The sequence below is a fragment of the Esox lucius genome, chromosome 11, assembly GCF_011004845.1.
Source record: "Esox lucius isolate fEsoLuc1 chromosome 11, fEsoLuc1.pri, whole genome shotgun sequence".
Classification (NCBI taxonomy): domain Eukaryota; kingdom Metazoa; phylum Chordata; class Actinopteri; order Esociformes; family Esocidae; genus Esox; species Esox lucius.
Window position 1 is genome coordinate 5978717 of NC_047579.1, and position 19825 is coordinate 5998541.

At 40.9% G+C, this 19825-nt stretch overlaps 1 protein-coding gene across 1 annotated transcript in view; it reads right to left on the reverse strand.

The window, feature by feature from the left end:
• Positions 1-19825, reverse strand: part of LOC105008727 (NACHT, LRR and PYD domains-containing protein 3-like) — a 42577-nt gene that overhangs the window by 8567 nt on the left and 14185 nt on the right. The window contains exons 5-9 of the mRNA XM_034295653.1: positions 11878-12011; positions 5758-5931; positions 4329-4502; positions 3136-3226; positions 2151-2181 (exon numbers count right to left, since the gene is read on the reverse strand). Coding sequence (XP_034151544.1) covers positions 2151-2181; positions 3136-3226; positions 4329-4502; positions 5758-5931; positions 11878-12011 — 604 coding nt within the window. The remainder of the gene's footprint in view (positions 1-2150; positions 2182-3135; positions 3227-4328; positions 4503-5757; positions 5932-11877; positions 12012-19825) is intronic.

Genomic DNA, 19825 nt, shown 5'->3' on the forward strand with positions numbered 1-19825 from the left:
CCGCCGGCTCCTGTTCTTCAGCCGGTTCTGCCTCCCCGGCCTGTCCCGACGGCTCCGCCACCCTGGTTAGTCGCGGCTGTTCCGCCCCCTCGGCGGGTTTGTGCCGATGGGGGTACTGTGCTGCCCCGCCCCCCCTCCCTTGGGCTGGGGTTCGTCTTGGCCCGTCCGGTGGCCGGGCCTTTGGGGGGGGGTACTGTCATGGTGCGGTGAGCAGCAGCGCCACCGTGCCATGTTTTCACAAGTTCCCATATTCTCACGAACACATCCCGGACTGTCACATGTTTCCAATCTTCCACACCAGGTCCCAATCTAGCTCGTTTGTATGTGTATATATGTTTCCCCTCTGCTCCCCACATTGTGGATCATTGTTGCTGTTGCTTGTCATTGTTGCTGTCTGTTAGTGTACCGGTGAGTGTTGTTAAATTACTGTTGAATGTTGATTGTTAAGACGCGTTGTCGCGCACTTTATTTTCATCAGTAGTTAGTTTCGTTTTCCGTTCGTGTTTGGTTTGTTTGTTGTTTTAATAAAAACCCACGAACGAGAGTACTGCCTGCGCCTGGTTCCTCCAACACTACACCGTGACGAGTCGTTACAGACCTAAAGGGATACTAATATGGCCTAGTTGTTAGTGCTAGAAAATGACCAGTATGGAATATTTAGGCATTTTAAACAGGCATTTTACAACTAAGGTGTCCGATATACAATGGAGATATTGCGTAAAAAAGTATTTTGAAAATGAAATTAATTAAAATGTTGCTTAAATGGAGTATTGTATTTGTAAAAAGAAATTTAAAAGCATTAGAAAATAAGAAAATATATGTCTCTCAAAACATTATTTCTTTGTGCCTGTCAAGGATAATAATAAAGATCATTACAGCATCTCATGCTTATATGGAAGGATATCACATAGGTACTGGTTTTACAATAGAATCTATAATATAACACTGGAAATGGAAACCTTACATCAGGATATGTATTCACCAATGCTATACATGGCCTATAGTTAATGAACTAGAAAAGGCCCTATTGGCCCCTGATATATTGTCAGTCTGAGTGGTTCTCTAGTTATGGGATCTGATGTCCGTAAGGTCCCTGGTTCTAATCTCCTAACCTCCAAGGTGAAAGCTGTGTTGTTCTGTCTCAGAGCAAGACAGTAAACCTTAATTGCTAGTCCCCTGTAACATTACCCCAAGGTCGTTGCTGAAAATAAAATAGTTTCTTACTCAACTTACCTGGATGAATAACAAAAATTACTTTGACATTTTCAGAATGGAAGCAGCCTGATGTTCACGGTACCCCTCTGCCAGTAAAGCCAGAATTGAACCCTTATGTTCCTCACTCAAAGCTTTTCTTTTCAACTCTTTTATAATGCTATATAGTACATTTTTATTCAAATTACTTTTGAGGTACTTCTTGCACTGTTTTTGCCATCCAGCTGGTCCTATTGCAAGAGGATAGTGATGACCACAGCAGTGGTTTTAAACTTTCCCTCATTAAATTAGATTTGGTTCAGATAATCACCTAATCAGTACCTCATTAAGTAAAATGAGGAGTGCCTGTGTTGGAATTTAACACTGGAATGGAATGGCTGCCATACATTTAGAGATGCTCATTTTTTTGTGATCTCTTAATTTTTCTAGAGCTGTCACAAGGTCAATTGTCAAGGTCTGGGTAGATCAGATGGTAAGCAAACAATCAATTTGTATTCAACAATTTGGATGCTGGAGAAACAGGCAGGTTAAAGACCAGTGCGACTTTGACAAGGGCCACATTTTTATTTCCAGACGACTGGGTCAGAGCATGTCTTTAAATGGCCTTGTGGGGTGTTCCCGGTCATCAGTGGTGAGGACTTATTGACATTAGTGTGAGGAGGACAAACCGGAGACAGGGTGTTGGGTGCCCAAGGCTCATCGATGCACAAGAGTCACAAAGGCAATCCTGTCCGGTCTGAACCGGTCTACTGTGGCACAAGTCACTGACAATTGTAATGATGGTTACAGGAGGAATGTGTCACAACACCCTGCTATGTTTGGGGCTGGTCAGGGTGCCCATGATGACCCCTGTCCACTGTTGAAAGCACCTACGTTGCAACTGGACCTTGGAGTGCTGTAAGATCGCTGGGTCCCATGACTGTTTCCTTTTACATCACCTGGACAGCTGTGTAAATGTGTGCCGTTTACCTTGGGAAGTGATGGAACCAGGATACAAAGATGACAAGCCGGTGGAGGGGGTTTGATGCTTTGGGCTATGCTCTGCCACACTGCGCACATTGATCCAAATTAGTTTGAGGAACATGATGAAGAGTTCTTGGTGTTGCCCTGGCCTCCAAATTCTCCAGATCTCAATCTGATTGAACATCCATGGAATGTGCCGGACTAATAAGTCAGATCCACAGTGGCTCCACTTCGCAACATACAGGACTTGAAGGGTCTGCTGCTAATGACTTGGTGCCAGATACCACAGCACACCTTCAGGAGCCTGTTATCAAACCCACAATGGCTGCTGCTCCATATACTCATCTAATCTAAAGGACAGTTTTATTGCCACTTTAATCATCATAGCAATTTTCAACTGTGCTTACAGAATTGCAAAAGCCTTTTAAAATGATAAACTTGGATTATCAAATACAATGTGCCATTGGAACACAGGAGTGATGATTGCTGATAATGGGCCTCACTACGCCTATGTAGATATTCCATAAAAAATCTGCCATTTTCAGTGACAATAGTCATTTACAACTATTAACAATGTCTAAACTATATTTCTGTTTTTGAATGGACAACACTGTGGCCAGAAACTGTTAAACAGTAGTGTATATAGTCAGGATATATTATCTTCACGGACAGACACACATGAAATACAGTGCCAAACCCCAACAAAGAGAAGAAAGATCACTATCAGGAATTTGCTGTTCTAATAATGAAAGTAAATATTAGGGAATCAGACAGCAGTCATCAAGAGCATCACATCATTTGAGACTTTAAATAAGGCTAACAAACATTATTTCTCTTCAAACACGATTAAGTACTGATTGACATGTGAAGAACATACTTGAGTTTCTCCAGTCTCCAGTATGGACACTCCAGTCCAGCAGAGAGCAGTCTGACTCCCGAGTGTCCTGGGTGATTGTAGCTCAGATCCAGCTCTTTCAGATGTGAGGGATTTGAAATCAGAGCTGAGACCAGAGAGACACAGCCTTCCTCTGTGATCATGCAGCCTGACAACCTGCAAAGAGTTGATAATTAGTTCACAAACTACTCACATTTACAAAGTCTCTGTCCATTGAAAAAATTGTTTTTCCAAATTGTTTTTATTTCCGAATTTCATGAACACTGTTTTATTTTGTTGTGATTCCGTTTTTAATGTCACACATCCACATGAACACCCAAGACAGTAGTGGTGGGTCAACTGTTTCTTCACCTGCAACTGCCTACAATTCTTAATAACCCATCCTCAACTATATGGATAAAGTAAATGTATCAATCCCACATCTACCCTAATGTTGCTGTAACACAGTTCTGGCATCATTGGCCCAAGAAGCTACATTTTTCACTTTGCAGAAGAGTAAAACGATTCTCTGCCGATACGTAGACAAAGGTCTGTCACAAAATGAGCATAAATATGGTCTGTGGATGGGAGACGTACTACTAGTGGTCCTTGTCCCCCTGGTTGGGAACCACTGCTGTACATAAAGAGATTAACACTGAGTGATGGAGAGACACGTCCTGATATACTGAAATGTAGCCTATTTCAGAGGCATACTATTGTCTAATTCTGTCAGATTTAACAGATCAGTACAAAAACATTGTTAGGGTTAGAACTGTAAATCAACCTGCCCTTTATCCAAACAGTATTTTCTGACACTCTGCCTGGCTGCACCATGGATATAACCCCTGGGCTGTGGGTTATGAGACAACAAGTCATCACTACTAGACCCACAGACCTGTCTGAATTAGCTCACAGTTTCTGGCAGAGTGCTCCGGTGTTGATCAACTGTTGAAATTAGTGAGGTACGTTATATCAGCAACTGCACACACCTCATTAAAACATCTACGAATTCCTGCATGTTATACACAGTGAATGACAACCTGAGCCTAGAGAAGCACATCCTTCCTCAGTGATTCCACAACCTGCCACACTGGAGAGAGATTGTTATACTGTTTAGATGAAACATCAGAACATAATAATATTACATCATTCTCATGGCAACTCATCTTTGGTGTATACGTTCAATACTGAAACTGCCAATGTGACACTAGAATGTAACTTCCTGTATAGAAAATAAACTTCCTATATAGATTATCATCAAAAAATGACTACTACTCACCTCAGATTCTCCAGTCTACATTTTGGATCCTTCAGCAAAGCAGAGAGCTGCTCTACTCCTGTATCCTTCAGGTCATTGTTACTCAGATCCAGTTCTTTCAGGTGTGAGGGGTTTGACTTCAGGGCTGAGACCAGAGAAGCACATCCTTCCTCAGTGATTCCACAACCTGCCAGTCTGGAGAGAGAATATCATGATGTCACAAACAGAATAATAGTTCAGAATAACATTAGAATAGCATCTGTACATTACATCATTGTTATGTCAACTCTACTTTTAGTTTAGATTTACTTTTAAATCTGACATTGCAATACATCACTCTAGAATGCAACTTCCTGTACATAAAATCATTAATATTGTCAGTCACATTTACAAAGTCTCTGTCCATTGAAAAAATTGTTTTTCCAAATTGTTTTTATTTCCGAATTTCATGAACACTGTTTTATTTTGTTGTGATTCCGTTTTTAATGTCACACATCCACATGAACACCCAAGACAGTAGTGGTGGGTCAACTGTTTCTTCACCTGCAACTGCCTACAATTCTTAATAACCCATCCTCAACTATATGGATAAAGTAAATGTATCAATCCCACATCTACCCTAATGTTGCTGTAACACAGTTCTGGCATCATTGGCCCAAGAAGCTACATTTTTCACTTTGCAGAAGAGTAAAACGATTCTCTGCCGATACGTAGACAAAGGTCTGTCACAAAATGAGCATAAATATGGTCTGTGGATGGGAGACGTACTACTAGTGGTCCTTGTCCCCCTGGTTGGGAACCACTGCTGTACATAAAGAGATTAACACTGAGTGATGGAGAGACACGTCCTGATATACTGAAATGTAGCCTATTTCAGAGGCATACTATTGTCTAATTCTGTCAGATTTAACAGATCAGTACAAAAACATTGTTAGGGTTAGAACTGTAAATCAACCTGCCCTTTATCCAAACAGTATTTTCTGACACTCTGCCTGGCTGCACCATGGATATAACCCCTGGGCTGTGGGTTATGAGACAACAAGTCATCACTACTAGACCCACAGACCTGTCTGAATTAGCTCACAGTTTCTGGCAGAGTGCTCCGGTGTTGATCAACTGTTGAAATTAGTGAGGTACGTTATATCAGCAACTGCACACACCTCATTAAAACATCTACGAATTCCTGCATGTTATACACAGTGAATGACAACCTGAGCCTAGAGAAGCACATCCTTCCTCAGTGATTCCACAACCTGCCACTCTGGAGAGAGATTGTTATACTGTTTAGATGAAACATCAGAACATAATAATATTACATCATTCTCATGGCAACTCATCTTTGGTGTATACGTTCAATACTGAAACTGCCAATGTGACACTAGAATGTAACTTCCTGTATAGAAAATAAACTTCCTATATAGATTATCATCAAAAAATGACTACTACTCACCTCAGATTCTCCAGTCTACATTTTGGATCCTTCAGCAAAGCAGAGAGCTGCTCTACTCCTGTATCCTTCAGGTCATTGTTACTCAGATCCAGTTCTTTCAGGTGTGAGGGGTTTGACTTCAGGGCTGAGACCAGAGAAGCACATCCTTCCTCAGTGATTCCACAACCTGCCAGTCTGGAGAGAGAATATCATGATGTCACAAACAGAATAATAGTTCAGAATAACATTAGAATAGCATCTGTACATTACATCATTGTTATGTCAACTCTACTTTTAGTTTAGATTTACTTTTAAATCTGACATTGCAATACATCACTCTAGAATGCAACTTCCTGTACATAAAATCATTAATATTGTCAGTCACATTTACAAAGTCCCTCCATTTTCAAGTATATATCCACAAGATGCTTCTGCTATTAAAATCTTCCTTGAATAGGAACCAATAAAATCTGTTAAATATTTTTCCTAATTCTGTGATGATCATTTTTATTTTGTTGTGATTCCGTTTTTAAAGTCAGAACTCCACATAAATACCCAAGTAGAGGTGGGTCAGCTGTTTCTTCACCTGCAACCACCTGCAATTCTTAATAACTCATCATCAACTATATGGATTAAGTGAAATTCTCAATCCCACAACAACCCTGAACACGTAAATATACAAAATGCTGCTGTAACACACAGTTCAGGCATCATTGGCCCAAAACGCTACATTGTTTACATTTTAAAGAGCAAAACGATTCTCTGCCAATACGTACAGTGGACATAAAAAGTTTAGTTTTCCACCTTTAATGTGACCTGTAATGTGAAAAATTTAATTGAAGAACAAACTGAAATCTTTGAGGGGGAAAAATAAAAAATTCACAATAACCTGGTTGCAGAAGTGTGCACACTGTTATGGAAATTTTGAACTAAGGTACATTTGAGAAAAGTCTGTCTTTACATTTGGCTGGTATGTAGATCTTTACTTTGATTGTGACACACATGTCTGTATAATATCAGAGGATTAACAGGTGTTTGGGCCATATCCTCCTGCCTAGATAAAGAAGGGTGTCAGTCTTTTTTTCCTCAGGAATGTGGTCCTTGGTGGGAGTAAGGTCAGTTGGCCCCTTTGGGTAAACACTACAGTAAACATTATAGCAGGAAGGATAAGGTGGGGGAAGATAGCATTTGACTTGTGTGATAGAAAAAAGGGAAAGGTGTTTGATTGACATGAGACAGATGGCAGCATCTTACCACACCCCTTTTTCCTATGTGATATATACGGTTGAACTCCTCAGACGATTATGTGTGTGTAAGCGGTTGACGCGTCTCTCATAATAGTCTCTGTGCATAATAGTTAATAAAACGGTTATAATGTACAAAGAGAACTTTGACTCAGTGTCCCTTACTCCGAGTGTCGATACATGGAATTACCATCACAACACCCTTAAACTAATACTTTGTTTAAGCACCGTTGGATTTTATTACAGCACTCAGTCTTATTGGGTAGGAGTCTATTAGAATGGCACATCTTGATGTGGCAATATTTGCCCACTCTTCTTTGGAAACACACTCCAAATCTGTCATATTGTGAGGACATCTGTGCACAGCCCTCTTCAGATCACCCCACAGATGTTCAATTGGATCTTGTCTGGGCTCTGGCTGAGCCATTCAAAAATGTATATCTTCTTCTGGTGAAGCCATGCTTTTGTGGATTTTGTGCTTTGGGTCATTGTTGTGCTGAAAAGTGAACTTCCTCCTAAAGATTTTGTGCCAAAATTGCCTGGTATTTGGAACTGTTCATAATTCCCTCCACCCTGAATAAGGCCCCAGTTCCAGCTGAAGAAAAACAGCCCCAATGCTTGAGGGTATGGTGTTCTTTGGGTGATGTGCAAAGGTGAGCTAAGACAGTTGTTGGAGGAACAGATCAACCGCTTAGAAGATTTAGTCACCAGAGCGCCCCTCCGGTCGGACTGTGGGTCTTGTCCCACAGGTGAATCAACTAATGCTAACATAGCACAACAGGCTAACCTAAGGCTAGAAAGCTCTAAAAACTGGTGAACAGATCAGAGCAATTTCAGAGCAAACGGCTGAATGAGACGATGACACAGCTTGAAATATGAGAGAGTGAACAATTCATTGACTCTGTAGCAGCTGCTCTAGGGGTTAAACTACCAAATGCTAACAGACAGACACAGATTGGTATAGAAGGGATTACTTCAAATCTAGACCACTCTGTCACGGACCTGGCTGACACTCTCTCCTGGACATGTGCAAATCTCTCCTGGACACTCTCTCCTGGACATGTGCACTGGATTAATCGCAGAGGCTTTCAAACCAGCCTTCCCCAATGACACATCTAACTGGCACAGCACCGGGCTAGACCGAAGGTATCAACTCCAACGGGGACTTGGTCTAACATTGTACACCACAGAGGCAAATCCAGCAAGAAATCACAATTTTGGGAGCACCAACTCTCAATACACCACATGAACTCACTTTGCAAAACAGGTACGATCCACTGACTTGGAAACAAAATGTGTGTAAATGAACCTAGGGAAGCTAATCCCAACACTAGCATTAGGGCTAACCAAAATCCAAGAAATAGCCCTAAAACCACTGATAGGATGAGGGAAAGAAGAAACTTTGTTAACTCCACATCTGATAAATCAGATATTCTCTCCCTCCAGCGTGTTCTAGGTCTTCCCCGGGGTCTCCTCCCAGTGGGACGGGACCGGAACACCTTCCCAGGAAGGCGTTCCGGAGGCATCCGAAACAGATGCCCAAGCCACCTCAGCTGACCCCTCTCGATGTGGAGGAGCAGCGGCTCTACTCTGAGCTCCTCCCGGGTGACCGAGCTTCTCACCCTATCTCTAAGGGATAGCCCGGCCACCCTGCGGAGAAAGCTCATTTAGGCCGCCTGTATCCGGGATCTTGTCCTTTCGGTCATGACCCAAAGCTCATGACCATAGGTGAGAGTAGGAACGTAGATTGACTGGTAAATCGAGAGCTTCGCCTTGCGGCTCAGCTCTTTCTTCACCACGACAGACCGATACATCGACTGCATTACTGCAGAAGCTGCACCGATCCGTCTGTCAATCTCCCGTTCCATCCTTCCCTCACTCGTGAACAAGACCCCTAGATACTTAAACTCCTTCACTTGAGGCAGGCACTCTCCACCAACCTGAAGTGGGCAATCTACCCTTTTCTGACTGAGGACCATGGCCTCGGATTTGGAGGTACTGATTTTCATCCCCACCGCTTCACACTCGGCTGCAAACCGTCCCAGTGCATATCTATTATATCTATTAAGCTTACTTTACTTAATATCAGATTTCACGCCAACAAATCATTCTTGGTAAATTAGATTATAATATCCTTCAACTTAGATTTTATGTTTCTCACTGAAACGTGGCTAACAGAAGATTGTAGTGCCCTTCTTAAAAAAACAGCACCCGAAAAATTTGGCTATATGAATACGTGTTGAAATGGTAGGGAAGGAGGAGGAGCTGCTGCCCTATTCAAAGATACTTTCCAGTACAAAGAAAATACACTAGGTAATTTTATTAATTTTGAAAACCTCTGTTTTACATTGAAGGGTACCCCCAAAATCTTGTTTTTAACCATTTACAGACATCCACGATATTCTGAAAATGTTATTGATGATTTTGCTGAACTACTCTAAGTTCTGGTTCTATTAGATCTCAGTGCAGCATTTGACACTGTAGATCATAGAACACTTACAGATAGGCTGGAAAATTGGGTAGAACTCTCCGGGACAGTCCTTGATTAGTTCAGATCTTATCTAGATGGCCGGAGTTACTTTGTCACCATTGGTAATCATGAATCTGATAGGGTGGCTATGACATGCAGAGTTCCACAGGGGTCAGTCCTCGGACCGCTTCTGTTCAATCTCTATATGCTGCCTCTGGGCCAAATTCTACAGAACAACAACATTAACTACAACAGCTATGCCGATGATACTCAAATATATATGGCTCTCGAACCGTATGACAACAGCTCAACAGACTACCTGTGTCACTGTATACAGCACATAAATACCTGGATGAAGCAAAATTGTCTACAATTAAACCAAAATGAAGCAGAAATTATTGTGTTTGGCAAAAAAAATAAAAGAACAAGTATTAGTAAAGCACTAGATTCTCGGGCCCTTAAAATCAGGGATCAAGAGCGTAATCTTGGTGTTCTGATAGACTCAGACCTCACATGTAACAATCATATCAAAGTGGTCACCAAAACAGCATTGTATCATCTTAAAAATATAGCCAGAATCAAAGGCTTGGTTTCCCAAAAAGACCAAGAGAAGCTCATCCATGCTTTTATCTCTAGTAGGGTTGACTACTGTAATGGCCTCAGCGGTTTCGGAGGAGATGTTGAGCTGTGCGGGTCTATGACTTTAGAACTCCATTAATCCCAAATGGAACATCAAACCGCATTAACTGGACTCCTGAAAAAGATTGTAAAACAGCTGCAGCTCATTCAGGGAACTGCTGCTAGAATGTTAACCAGGATCAAGAAAACAGAGCACATCAATCCGGTTCTTAAATCTTTGCCTTGGCTTCCAGTCAGTTACAGAATAGATTTCAAAGTGGTGCTTTTAGTTTATAAATCTCTGAATGGTTTGGGACCCGAATACATTTCTGATATGTTTGAAGAATATAAACCGAGCAGGGCTCTTAGATCCGCGAACACAGGTCAGCTAGTAGAGCCCAGAGTCCAAACTAAACATGGAGAAGCTGCGTTTAGCACTTATGCTGTCCACAACTGGAATAAACTACCAGAAGATCTTAGATGTGCCCCAAATGTATCAATTTTTAAATCCAGGTTAAAAACACTTCTCTTCTCAAGTGACCATGACTGAGCACTTAACGTTACCACACTGTTTAGCCTTATAGCTTCCTATGTTTTTATCCCACTTTTAATCTTTATATGTTTTCTTATTGTATTCTTTTATTAAAATGATGTATTCATTGGTCTTGATGTTTTCATTTGAGTATTTGTCTTTATGTTATTGTTCTTTCCTATATTTTTCTTTGTAAAGCACATTGAATTGCTTGGATGTATGAAAAGTGCTATATAAATAAACATGCTTGCTTGCTTGCTAATGACTTCTATTTAACATGAGTTTGAATGTGATAGGTTAGTTCTGAAAAATATCCCCCTTGAAGATTTCCGTTTGTTTTCAATTGAATGGTTCACATTATAGGTCACATTGAAAGTGAAAGAGGTTCTGACATAATTTATCTTTGTCTCATTCTTTTACATCACAAAAACCTGGCATTTTCACAGTGGTGTGTAGACTTTTTATATCCACTGTAGACAAAGATCTGTCACAAAATGTGCATAAATATATTTATCATGTTATCTTAATCATTTTCTAAACATGTCTGAGATAAATAACAATAACCGACAGGTGCTGACTTAGCTCACAGTATAAACCATTATCGATGGAATAACCTGGTACCCAGTAGGTCTGTGGATAGGAGAAGTACTACTAGTGGTCCTAAACCCCCTGGTTGGGAACCACTGCTATACATAAAGAGCTTCACACTGAGTGATGGAGAGACACGTCCTGATATACTGAAATGTAGCCTACCTCAGAGGCATACTATTGTCTTATTCTGTCAGAACTAACAGATCATTACAAAAACATTGTTAGGGTTAGAAATGTAAATCAACCTGCCCTTTACCCAAATAATATTTAGTGACCCTCTGCCTGGCTGCATGGTGGATATAACCCCTGGGCTGTGGGTTATGAGACAACCAGTGCATCACTACTAGACCCACAGACCTGTCTGAGCTCATGGTTTCTGTCAGAGTGCTCTGGTGTTGAGTGAGGCAGGCAATATCAACCTCTACACACACCTCAAAACAAGAAACCAGGCATGTCTAGTTCAGCCGGCCCACAACAGAATGGTTAATCCATGTGTCACCCATGTGAAAGCCTGTGTTTGGACCTGCAGGGACGTCTGACAGGGTTTTGTCTTTACCAAGGATGGAGGCTTGGATCAGAGCAGGTGGAGGTGGGAACACAACAGACATTGGTATTTCCCTTCTGTTGTGTTGTTGTCATGGTTATTGTTATGTTGTCAGTTGTGTTGTTGTTTTTTAATTTCTCACCTCAGAGTCTCCTGTCTACATTGTGGATCCTCAAGCCAAGCAGAGAGCTGCTCTACTCCTGTATCCTTCAGGTCATTGTTACTCAGATCCAGTTCTTTCAGGTGTGAGGGGATTGACTTCAGAGCTGAGACTTGAGAAGCACAGCCTTCCTCAGTGATTCCACAACCTGCCAGTCTGGAGTGAGATTGTTATACTGTTTAGATGAAACATCAGAACATAATAATATTACATCATTCTCATGGCAACTCATCTTTGGTGTATACGTTCAATACTGAAACTGCCAATGTGACACTAGAATGTAACTTCCTGTATAGAAAATAAACTTCCTATATAGATTATCATCAAAAAACGACTACTACTCACCTCAGAATCTCCAGTCTACATTGTGGATCTTTCAGCAAAGCAGAGAGATGCTCAACTCCCATATCCATCAGGTCATTGTTACTCAGATCCAGTTCTTTTAGATGTGAGGGGTTTGACTTCAGAGCTGGGACCAGAGAAGCACAGCCTTTCTTTGTGATTCCACAACTGGACAGTCTGGAGAGACAATATCATAATGTCACAAACAGAACAATAGTTCAGAATAACATTAGAATAGCATCTGTACATTACATCATTGTTATGTCGACTCTACTTTTAGTTTAGATTTACTTTTAAATCTGACATTGCAATACATCACACTTGAATGTAACTTCCTGTACATAAAATCATTAATATTGTCAGTCACATTTACAAAGTCTCTGCACTTTTAAGTATAATTTCACAAGATGCTTCTGCCATTAAAATCTTACTTGAATAGGACCCAATAAAATCTGTTAAATATATTTCCTAATTCTTTGATGATCGTTTTTATTTTGTTGTGATTCAGTTTTTAAAGTCAGACCTCCACATAAACACCCAAGACAGTAGGGGTGGGTCAGCTGTTTCTTCACCTGCAACCACCTGCAATTCTTAATATCCCATCATCAACTATATGGATTAAGGGAAATTCTCAATCCCACAACAACCCTGAACACGTAAATATACAAAATGCTGCTGTAACACACAGTTCGGGCATCATTGGCCCAAGAAGCTACATTGTTTACTTTTTTGAAGAGCAAAATGATTCTCTCAATACGTACAGTGGACATAAAAAGTCTACATACCCCTGTTATAATTCCAGGTACTTGTGATGTAAAAGAATGAGACGAAGAAATATAATGTCAGAATGTTTTCCACCTTTAATGTGACCTGTAACGTGAAAAATACAATTGAAAAACAAACTGAAATCTTTGAGGGAGAAAAATACAAATTTCACAATAACCTGGTTGCATAAGTGAGCACACCCTTAAACTAAAACTTTGTTGAAGCACCTTTTGATTTTATTACAGCACTCAGTCTTTTTGGGTAAGAGTCGTTTAGCATGGCACATCTTGATGTGGCATTATTTGCCCACTCTTCTTTGGAAACGCGCTCCAAATCTGTCAGATTGTGAGGACATTTGTGCACAGCCCTCTTCAGATCACCCCACAGATGTTCAATTAGATTCAGGTCTGGGCTCTGGCTGAGCCATTCGAAAACTTATATCTTCTTCTGGTGAAGCCATGCTTTTTTGGATTTGGATATGTGCTTTGGGTCATTGTCGTGCTGTAAAGTGAACTTCCTCTTTTTGTACCAATATTGCCTGGTATTTGGAACTGTTTATAAGTCCCTCCACCCTGACTAAGGCCCCGGTTCCAGCTGAAGAAAAACAGCCCCAAAGCATGATGCTGCCACCACATAGCCAGTACTTGCCAGAAATTCCTGTAGTTCCTTTAATGTTGCTGTAGGCCTCTTGGAAGCCTCCCTGACCAGTTTTCTTGTCTTTTCATCAATTGTGGAGGGGCGTCCAGTTCTTGGTAATGTTTCTGTTGTGCCATATTTTCTCCACTTGATGATGACTGTCTTCACTGTGTTCCATGGTATATCTAATGGTTTGGAAAAAATGTTTTACCATTCTCCTGACTGATATCTTTCAAAAATGAGATAACTATATTGCTTTGGAAGCTCTCTGCCATGGCTTTTTGTTCTGAGATGCAACTTAGAAAATGTCAGAAAAATCCTACTAGAACAGCTGAACTTTATTTTTGAATAATCAGAGTCACTTTAAATGATGGCAGGTGTCAGCTAACATAGCACAACACTAAGGCTAGATAGCTCTAAAGATTTCTCTATACTTGATAGAATGCAGTCAAAACTGGTGAACAAATCAGAGCAACTTCAGAGCAAACAGCTGAATGAGACGATAACACAGCTTGAAATACGTGAGAGTGAAGAATTCATTGACTCTGTAGCAGCTACTCTAGGGGTTAAACTACCAAATGCTAACGGACAGACACAGATTGGTATAGAAGGGATTTGTCACGATTCCCGGGACTCAGGACAGAGGTAGGATCCAGAAGCAGATACAGACACCGGGGTAAAAGGACAATGATGATGATTATTGTAGTAGTCGGAGATGACAGTGGAGATACATAAGAATTACGTAGGCGGGTATGAATGTATTGTTGGAGGGTGGATAGTGGGTAGCAGAGGTACGAAGTCCGGGAGGCAAGAATGGTCGAATAGTCAGGCAGGGTTCAGTTAACAGAGCGGGGAGTCAGGGGAAGGTCGATAACGGGAAGGCAGATAGGTGATCCAGGTAGTTGGGAGGGGAGGTGCAGGACGGGTCTCGGAACAAGGGTCTGGAAACGACGGAAAAGACACGGCGAGCAGAAGATAACAAAAAAGACCACTGTAGTAATTACGTGGCTGTACAATAATCCAGCAGGGACTGAAAGCAGAACTCTCCTATTTATAGGGAGAGTGGCAATCAGCGCCCCAGGTGTGTAGACTGGTGCAGGTGCTCAGGATCAGGGGTGATTACGGGTGCCTTCGTGGAGTGCCGGGAACAAGGAGACTGGTACTCGGGGAGATGTAATGACAGACAAACAGCTCAGGAGGGCTGAGTCCTGACAGGATTACTTCAAATCTAGACCACTCTGTCACAGACCTGGCTGACACTCTCTCCTGGACATGTGCAAATGCCACTGGATTAACCGCAGAGGCTTTCAAACCAGCCTTCCCCAATGACACATCTTACTGGTACAGCACTGAGGCTAGACCGAAGGTATCAACTCCAGTCTAACATTGTACGCCGCAGAGGCAAAACCAGCAAGAAATCACAATTTTGAGAGCATCAACCCTCAATCCACCACCTGACCTCACACTGCAAAACAGGTACGATCCACTGACAAAATGTTGGCGAGAAATCTGTGTGTAAATGAACCTAGGGAAGCTAACCCCAACACTAGCATTAGGGCTAACCAAAATCCAAGGAATAGCCCTAAAACCATTGATGGGACGAGGGAAAGAAGAAACTTTGCTAACTCCACATCTGATAAGCCAGATACTTCCTTGATTGGGGACAAAATAACCAAGCATATCTGAATGGCAAAGACTGAAAACCTAACCATGGCTGACACATCAGTCAGAGAGCTAACAGAAATGTTGCCAGTTATTCTCTCTACACATTCAAGCAACATGCAGAGTGCACACTGGGTCTTTTGACATTCTACAAAGGAAAACTGGCTCTGAGATCCTGAAAAATGATTTTTCTATGCTACTAGAGAAAATAAACAACTTTCAACAACATGTTTTCATCTCAGGCCCCATTCCAACCTTGGGGAAAGGAATTGAATCTTTTAGCAGAGTCCTTGGGCTGAATACATGGCTGATATCGGCACGGCTCAACCACGGGATAAGGTTTATTGACAATTTCTATATTTTTTGCAATTGTAAAGACCGCTTTTGACCTGATGGGGTTCATCCAAACATCATGAAATGCCAACTACTTGGTGCCAACAAACGTCACGCTCCTGGAATGACAATCCCAAACAAGGTAAGTATGAAGGACAGTACTCATAGGCAGAGTATTCACCCCCCTCTCCTGACCCTCTAACTAAAATCACCCAATGCTTCCAGAAGTTGTCCTTGTCCCAAATGGGGGAACAACAACTCCCACCCCCTCCCCTTCACCACACTCACCCTCTCCCCCTCCATCACACTCCCCCTAACCTCTTCTACCACACTCACCCACCCCACAATCCACCACATTCACCAATCAGGGAGCTAGTTCTAACCAAAGAGAGCAGAGCTCATCTCTCCCTATGTCCCACTCCTCCCCCCGTGTAAAATGAACTGCCACATCGTCAACAACCTTGTCCTTTATTTCCACAGTGCACAAAATATACTCTGTGATGTGCTTCAGGCCCATGCTATTGTGAAAATAGCAATGCTGACTGTTTTGAGTACAAGCTAGGACCCAGTATCTCTATTCCTGTGTTGATTAGAAATAGAAGGAACCGTGAGCATTGTTATGGGAATTTTGAATTAAGGTGCATTTGAGAAATGTCTGTCTTTCCATTAGCTGGTATGTAAATCTTTACTTTGATTGTGACACACATTTGTCTGTATAATATCAGAGGATTATTAGGTATTTGGGCCATGTCCTCCTGCCTAGAAAAAGAAGGGTGTCAGTCCTTTCTGTTCCTTAGGAACGTAGGAGAGGGGGATCTGGTGTTTGTCCTAGGGGGAATTGTTGATGGGTAACAGTAGATTATAGGGTTAATGGTAAATCTGCCCATCTGTTTTAGTGTCTCTGTTGATTGTCCAGATGAAGTCCCCCTCAAGGGTTGAGAAAGTTAACCAGATGGGGGAGGACAACATGTGACTTGTTTGAAACCTAGGACATGTGATAGAACAGGGGGAGTGTGTTTCATTGATAAGGCAGATGGGCAACAACTTACCACAACCCTTTTTCTATGTAATATAAATGGATTGTGCATGTATTGAGTCAGAGACTCCTCGGACGATTATGTTTGTAAGCGGTTGACGCATCTCTCTTATTTAAAAGAGTTCTGATTGATAAAATTACCATCACAGCATGCAACCAATTAAGTAAACTTGTCTAATCTGTTAACTGTAACACGTCAACCTACTAGTCCAGGAACCCCTATTATATCTATTAAGCTTACTTTACTTAATATCAGATTTCTCGCCAACAAATCATTCTTGGTAAATTAGATAATAATATCCTTCAACTTAGATTTTATTTTTCTCACTGAAACGTGGCTAACAGAAGATTGTAGTGCCCTTCTTAAAAAAACAGCACCCGAAAAATGTGGCTATATGAATACGTGTTGAAATGGTAGGGAAGGAGGAGGAGCTGCTGCCCTATTCAAAGATACTTTCCAGTGCAAAGAAAATACACTAGGTCATTTTAATTATTTTGAAAACCTCTGTTTTACATTGAAGGGTACCCCCAAAATCTTGTTTTTAACCATTTACAGACATCCACGATATTCTGAAAATGTTATTGATGATTTTGCTGAACTACTCTCTGTTTTATCAGTTGATTATAACTTGTTTATTATTACAGGTGATTTTAACATCCACATAGACAATAGTACAGACAGTAATGCCAAATAACTTTTTGCACTACTTGACACTTTTGATCTCACTCAACATGTGAAAGAGCATACACACACTCAAGGCCACACTCTAGATCTGGTTATTTCTAAAGGTCTCGGAGAACCACCATGATGGCAAGCGCCCTGAAAAGAGAATGTAGGAAAGCGTTCTGCTTTCTCTTTTCAGGGCGTTTGCCATCATGGTGGTTCTCCATGGTGTTTTCTGTTTGATCATAGTTTTCTTTACCTTTACCGGTGCAACACGATCTATGACAATCAATATGTTGGCATTAAAATGGTCCAGGAGTGCATCTACTGACTCAGCACTTATTGTTGAAGAGATAGCTATGGCTTCAATAAACTGAGCATTGGTACTCTCCTTAATGTATATTTTCTTAACAGAAACAGAGTTTACTGGAACATTTGGGGTGAATCAAAATAAAACCATGACAGAGGAAATATCGAGACCTTTAGAATGTGGAGGAAAACTAAACTTCAAATTCACTATGACATCTATAAACAAAGCCTTGGTAGTTTCAACAATGAGTTACACAGGGCCAGACAGCAACATTTATCGGGAATGATCAACAAAAATATCAACAATACCCGCACTCTATTGGTCATGGTCGACAAGCTTACAAACCCAATAATGCAGATAGCATCAGAACTCATGTCCACTGTGAAATGTGATGAATTTGTGTGTTTCTTTAGTGAAAGAATTATAAGTATTAGATGGAATATCAGAACTACAGTCTAACAAGGACTCATTTCCATCACCACGACAACCAAGACATAACTTTGTTATTAGGTCGCATTTTAATACAATTGATCAAAAATCCCTAGAAGAAACAGTTCGATATCTTAAAGCTTTCACTTGCTGTTGCGACACACTACCATCAGACTTAAATTTTTTTAACTCTATAACAGTGGACATACAGCAAATAGTTAATAGCTATCTGCAATAAGGCATTTTCCCACCGTCTCTAAAAACAGCTGCCATTAATCTCCTATTAAAAGAGAGAACACTGGATGCATCTATAATGAACAACAGTAGACCTGTATCAAATCTCCATTTTATAGCCAAGATCATTGAGAAGGTTGTTTTCAATCAACTCTCAGTCAGGTTTCCGATCTCACCAAAGTACTGAAACGGCCTTGATTAAAGTTTTAAATGGCATGCAGAGTTCCTCAGGGATCAGTTCTCGGACCGCTTTTGTTCAATCTCTATATGCTACATGCTCTTTAAACCGCTGCCATTAAGCCCCTTAAATGTGTTTGGCAAAAGAACAAGTATTAGTAAAGATCTGGATTCTCGGGCCCTTAAAATCAGGGATCAAGTGTGTAATCTTGTAGTTCTGATAGACTCAGACCTCACATTTAACAGTCATATCAAAGCGGTCACAAAACAGCATTGTATCATCTAAAAAATATAGCCAGAATCAAAGGCTTGGTGTCCCAAAAAGACCAAGAGAAGCTCATCCATGCTTTTATCTCTAGTAGGGTTGACTACTGTAATGGTCTCAGCGGTTTCAGAGGAGATGTTGAGCTGTGTGGGTCTATGACTTTAGAACTCCATTAATCCCAAATGGAACATCAAACCGCATTAACTGGACTCCCGAAAAAGACTGTTCTCATTCAGAGAACTGCTGCTAGAATGTTAACCAGGATCAAGAAAACCGAGCACATCAATCCGGTTCTTAAATCTTTGCCTTGGCTTCCAGTCAGTTACAGAATAGATTTCAAAATGGTGCTTTTAGTTTATAAATCTCTGAATGGTTTGGGACCCGAATACATTTCTGATATGTTTGAAGAATATAAAACGAGCAGGGCTCTTAGATCCGCGAACACAGATCAGCTAGTAGAGCCCAGAGTCCAAACTAAACATGGAGAAGCTGCGTTTAGCACTTATGCTGTACACAACTGGAAAAAACTACCAGAAGATCTTAGATGTGGCCCAAAGGTATACATTTTTAAATCCAGGTTAAAAACACTTCTCTTCTCAAGTGACTATGACTGAGCACTTAAACGTAACCACACTGTTTATAGCTTCCTATGTTTTTATCCCACTTTTAATCTTTATATGTTTTCTTATTGTATTCTTTTATTAAAATGATGTATTCATTTGTCTTGATGTTTTCATTTGAGTATTTGTCTTTATGTTATTGTACTTCCTATATTTTTCTTCGTAAAGCACAATGGATTGTAGACTTTTTATATCCACTGTAGACAAAGATCTGTCACAAAATGTGCATGAATATATTTATAATGTTATCTTAATCATTTTGTAAAAAAATAACAATAACCAACAGGTGCTGACTTAGCTCACAGTATAAACCATTATCAATGGAATAACCTGGTACCCAGTAGGTCTGTGGATAGGAGAAGTACTACTAGTGGTCCTTGTCCCCCTGGTTGGGAACCACTGCTGTACATAAAGAGATTCATACTGAGTGATGGAGAGACAAGTCCTGATATACTGA